This window comes from Priapulus caudatus, unplaced genomic scaffold (genome assembly GCF_000485595.1).
Source record: "Priapulus caudatus unplaced genomic scaffold, Priapulus_caudatus-5.0.1 Scaffold294, whole genome shotgun sequence".
In the NCBI taxonomy this organism is placed as follows: domain Eukaryota; kingdom Metazoa; phylum Priapulida; class Priapulimorpha; order Priapulimorphida; family Priapulidae; genus Priapulus; species Priapulus caudatus.
Window position 1 is genome coordinate 85294 of NW_014577355.1, and position 5866 is coordinate 91159.

A 5866-nucleotide genomic window follows, 5' to 3' on the forward strand; every position below is an offset into this window, starting at 1 on the left:
CATATACATATACATATACATATACACATACACATATACATATACATATACATATACATATACATATACATATACATATACATATACATATACATATACATATACATATACACATACACATATACATATACATATACACATATACATATACATATACATATACATATACATATACATATACATATACATATACAGCAGGAGTAGATAATAGGGAATTCCCTATTATCTACTCCTGATATACAGGTGTGCTGTAGTGATCTGTCGCTCCGTGATGGAGAGGGCGACGAAGAGCCGCGCGCTTGTTTGCCGTTCTCATCGTGTTTCTCGTGTGAGTCGAGGCGCAGCACGGGTTGCATCAGCGAACTACTGGTGCACACAGCAAATATATTCCACCGCAAACACACGCCTCGCGTCGCATGCCGCTTTTTATAAACGCCTGCCGTTTTTCAACTGTGCAAGGAGTGAGAAAGGAAGAGCGGTGCATGAAGGGAAGAGGAAGGCAGCAGGAGGAGGAGGAGGAGGAGGAGGAGGAGGGAGAGGGTGACGAGGAGGAAGAGGGTGAGGAGGAGGAGCAGGAAGAAGAAGAAGAGAGGCAAAAGAGGAGGGGTGCATGAAGGGAAGAGGAAGGGAGGAGCAGGAGGAGGAGGAAGAGGAGGAAAAGAGTGAGGTGAAGGAGGGGCAGGAGGAAGGGAAGCAAAAGAGGAGTGGTGCATGAAGGGGAGAGGAAGGGAGGTGGAAACGGAGAATGAGGAAAAAGTAGAACATGAAAAAGAAGTGGAGGAGTAGGAGAAGGAGATGCAGGAGGAGGTGGAGCAGCTTCTTAAGCTTCCCCGTTGATGCATGCGTACCGCATATCTGTAACTATGTGTTGAAAAACACAGCACGCGTCAGAGCAAAACCTACAACCGCTAGCCGCCCTTCAGCGAACAATTCATTGTAGGTATATGAGCGAGCAGGCGTTCCAGGGGCCAGCGGGCAGCCAGCTAGTCAAGAAAACACTTCACTGCCTTCTCGCGCTCATTACAAGAAAAGCACATTGTCCACACCTCTTTCAAGTCATGCGCGCACGGGATAAATAGTTAGCGCGTTTATTGCGAGAACGCACGAATAATGTTTTGCTGGTTAATGCAGGAGTAACGCATCGACGAACAACAACTCTTTTGTGGTTGGCTCGCACGTGTTATTTTCGGATCATTATCGGAATTCCATCATTTATTTCTCATCGTTTCTATCCGTCAGCTAGCAGACGCTGCTGCGGCCATGGATACGTATACAGTCATTAATATTCCTCACTCTACGCATGAATGATACCTATTATTAATGGTAACTATGTGTCGTCTCGCACGCTGAGTGGAAAATTTTCTATTCGCTCTATGGTATATTTTTCACTGCTTTCCCCCCATAGCGCAATTAGCAATTGATACGCAAATACTATAGGAAATAAAACATACAATAGCATGAAACTAAAAGAAATACAAATAAAAAATATGAATTACAATTAAATGCCAAAAATCACATTTATGTAAAAATGTAAAAAATACGAGGTGTTTGTGCTCGCATTGTTATAGATGGCGACACTGTGCTGCGCGGAATCGCCTCCGCATTCAAGCGTTTATTGCACGGTCTAATTCGCGCGCATTGATACATAGTAACTCTATTAATTATGCATGAGCAGCATTTAGTGAACGAAGCCATGCAAACTGCGCACCGCATTCGTGTAACTGATAATTTATTTGCTCGCTATATGAGTTCGCATTCGCTCCTGCTGATCACCTCCTGCAGGCGTTGGCTGTGTGTAGGCTCTAGCTGCAGTCGGTCGCTGTCATGCATCCAGCAATGGTCCTGACCCCGTCTCTCTTTCTCTGTTTCTCTCTTGCTTTCTTGCTCTCTCTCTCTTTCTTGTTCTCTTGCTCTCTGTTCTTTTTCTCTTTCTCCCTCTCTCTTTCTCGCGCGCTCTTTTTCTCTCCCTCCATCTCTCTCCATCTCTCGCTCGCTCTCCATCTTCGCGGAACATGGTGTAATGAATCTACTAGCTGTAGCCGCACGAGCCAACGCCCTTCTAGTGTGATGTGTGGGATGTATGCACAAGCTGGTCTAGCTTTTAATGTTGCTACTGCCACAGGCCGCCGAAGCTGCCAATGCTGTTGCTCGCAATAACGACTCAACGACTACTAACAATACATTCCTCACGCTAACTGCCATCGTATATATGTCCTCTTGACTCGACCCCCTCCTCTTAGCTCAAGCATAGCTAGGCTTTGACAGTTACTGCTTTCCCGAGCTGTTATTGACGCCATTATAAGGGGTGCAAATGCAGACCAGCCTATACTTTAAACGAGGTGGCATTTTTTTAGATGTGTATCGTCATGTCTAGGGCCAAGGACTGGAGGCGAGAAGACATTCAGAAGATGGTAGTTCTCTCATTGGATGTATTGCTATATGAATATATAATTACGTGGCGTTTCGTTTCATGCCGCATCATTACATGGTGTGTCGCTACACGCCACACACCTTTACGTGGCGTTTCGTGTCATGGCACGTCGTTACATGCCCTGCTGCACCGGGGATTTCATGCGGCGCTCCCGTGTCTTTGCAGCGTTAGCTCGGGATGAGAACAGCGTGCAGCCGAGCGTGCAGGACGGCGGTGCGGCTAGCAGCGAAGAACACTTCAACACCAACCTAGCTGAAGAGATCGCTGAGTCTGATGGTAGGACCCCCCGCACGCAGCACTCCTCCTCCCCCTCCCCCGCCCACGGCTGCACAGACTAACCCGCGGGAGGAGGGGCGGGGCGGGCGTCTCGCTTGTTCACTTACGTCGCTGCGTCTCTGTGATTGTGTTAGCAGGTGTTTGATGGCTGGAGACGTCCACGCGGACGGACACACCACTGCCAGCATGCACCGCTGTTGCACCGCACCCGTACTGCTCTCTCTGTCTGTCTGTCTGTCTGTCTGCACAGTGTCGTATGTGTATATCCATGTATGGATATATCCATGGATAAATGTTTGTATGGATAGTCAGATATGTATATGATATGTGTGAATGTATGTGTGGATGAATGTACGTGCACATGCATGCGTGCGTGCGTGCGTGCGCACGTAGGCGTTGCGTGTGCTCGGGGCACGTTTGGGGGGGGGGTGTGCAGGGTTGCTGGCTGGCTGGATGGATGAGGAAGCTGCTATAACCTAGGCAACCGCTACAGCTGCTGTGAGTGCGGAAAGCACGCTTGTCGCATTGCTTAATATCTACGCGTGCTTGTGCTGGCCGTGCGATAGAGGTGCAGGTGGGATGGGTCTTATTCATAGATTCATGCTCATTCGTTCGTTCGTTTGTTTGTGTGCTCGTTCGATCGATCGATCGATCAACTGATCGTTCAATCGGTAAAATCAATCAATTGTTCCAATCGAGTTATTCTTTCGTTCATTAGTTCATTCATTCATCCACACGCATTCATTCATTTATTTATTCATTCCCACATTCATTTATTCATTCATTTATTCATTCATTTATTCATCCACACTCATTCATTGATTTATTCATTCCCACACGTATTCATTCATTCATTCATTTATTCATTCCCACACTCATTCATTCATTCATTTATTCAGTCCTGCGTTAGTTTATTCACTCATTCATTCATTCACTCACCCATCGACTGAACTTGGCACGTCTGCTTGTTTTGCTACGAGAGCGGTCCGCTTAGCACACACATACACACACAGCCCTATGCATGACTATACGTTCACACATCACTCGGTTGTTGCATACCGCAGCGTTTACGATCGGTGAAGGCGTGAGATGGGTAGCAGCACAGGGATGCGATGTGTAGCATAAACAGACAGCAGGAGTGCGGGGGTGGGAGGGGGTGGGGAGTGCAGACTGCAGCGTGTGTGCTTACATATATTACATATTACATATATTACATATATCGTGTATATTACATCGTGTATCGTGTATCGTGTATCGTGTATCGTGTATCGTGTGTATTACATATATCGAATAGTGTCGCTGCTGCTACTGCTACTGCTGCTGCTACTGCTACTGCTGCTGCTGCTGCTACTGCTACTACTGCTGCTACTGCTACTGCTACTGCTGCTACTGCTGCTGCTGCTGCTAATACTGCTGCTGCTGCTGCTGCTACTGCTACTGCTACTGCTGCGGCTACTGCTCCTACTACTGCTGCTGCGTATTTTCACAGCTTTGCGTGTTTCGTCTGCTTCGCCTGGCGTCGTTGTGATATGATCGTCGTTTACGAGCGCCGTGGCCGCCGACTCGGAGCTGTTTGTTTGACGGCAGCAGCAGCCGTTGCCGTGGGAACATCACTTCTGTGTTTCTAGCTTCTCTCTGGCATGTATAGCAGACACATAGGGAACCACAGCGAGATGCATGCGGCGGTTTTTTGAACGCGTAAAAGAGTTTCAAAAAGATGTAAAGGGTTTCTTTGTATTTTAAAATACGAATTATGATTCGTGTAGGGTTGGGGATTGGGTTTAGTGTGTATACGTTGACAGCGAAAACACAGTTTTTATTAGAGTGATGTAAACGAATGTTTTTTTAAATTTTGTTCGTAGAAGATATAAAATTATTATCTGTCTTTTTAAGCATTATGAGTCATTCGTATAGATTTTGAAGTTCAGTGTGTAGACATTTTTTTTTCGATGGGAGGTAAAAGGAATTTGCGCATGGTTAGTTGAAAATGGGGAGAGAATTTCTATTTTCAAAGGATGAATCAAGGTTAGCGCGTAGACAGCGCGGACACATTCACTTTTAGAGCGAGGTAAGCGACTAATGTGTTTTTACTGCAGCATGAAAGCCTTGCGTTTGTGTCCGTGAATCGCGCCAGCCTGTGGGATGAGGGGGAAGCCAGCCTGTGGGGATGAAGGGGGAAGCCAGCCTGTGGGGATGAGGAGGGAAGCCAGCCTGTGGGGATGAGGGGGAAGCCAGCCTGTGTGGATGAAGGGGGAAGCCAGTATGTGGGGATGAAGGGGAAGCCAGTCTATGGGGATGAAGGGGGAAGCCAGTATGTGGGGATGAAGGGGGAAGCCAGTCTATGGGGATGAAGGGGGAAGCCAGTCTGTGGGGATGAAGGGGGAAGCCAGTCTGTGGGGATGAAGGGGAAGCCAGTCTGTGGGGATGAAGGGGGAAGCCAGTCTATGGGGATGAGGGGGGAAGCCAGTCTGTGGGGAGGAAGGGGACGCCAGTCCGTGGGGATGAAGGGGGAAGCCAGCCTGTGGGGATGAAGGGGAAGCCAGTCTGTGGGGAGGAAGGGGAAAGCCAGCCTGTGGGGATGAAGGGGAAGCCAGTCTGTGGGGATGAAGGGGGAAGCCAGCCGGTGGGGAGGAAGGGGAAGCCATTCTGTGGAGAGGAAGGGAAGCCAGTCGATGGGGATGAGGGGGGAAGCCAGCCTGTGGGGAGGAAGGGGAAGCCAGTCTGTGGGGAGAAAGGGGAAGCCAGTATGTGGGGAGGAAGGGGACGCCAGTCCGTGGGGATGAAGGGGGAAGCCAGCCTGTGGGGATGAAGGGGAAGCCAGTCTGTGGGGATGAAGGGGGAAGCCAGCCGGTGGGGAGGAAGGGGGAAGCCAGTCTGTAGGAATGAAGGGGGAAGCCAGTCTGTAGGAATGAAGGGGAAGCCAGTCTGTAGGAATGAAGGGGAAGCCAGTCTGTGGGGATGAAGGGGAAGCCAGTCTGTAGGGATGAAGGGGGAAGCCAGTCTGTAGGAATGAAGGGGAAGCCAGTCTGTAGGAATGAAGGGGAAGCCAGTCTGTGGGGATGACGGGGAAGACAGTCTGTAGGGATGAAGGGGGAAGCCAGTCTGTGGGGATGAAGGGGAAGCCAGTCTGTAGGGATGAAGGGGGAAGCCAGTCTGTGG

At 49.0% G+C, this 5866-nt stretch overlaps 1 protein-coding gene across 1 annotated transcript in view; it reads left to right on the forward strand.

Annotated features, from left to right (window-relative positions):
• The window catches only part of LOC106808666 (neural cell adhesion molecule 1-like), a gene marked incomplete in the record, with an annotated part of 92319 nt that overhangs the window by 69639 nt on the left and 16814 nt on the right, over window positions 1–5866 (forward strand). The window contains 1 exon segment of the mRNA XM_014811483.1: window positions 2597–2707. Within this exon segment, the coding sequence (XP_014666969.1) occupies window positions 2597–2707 (111 nt within the window).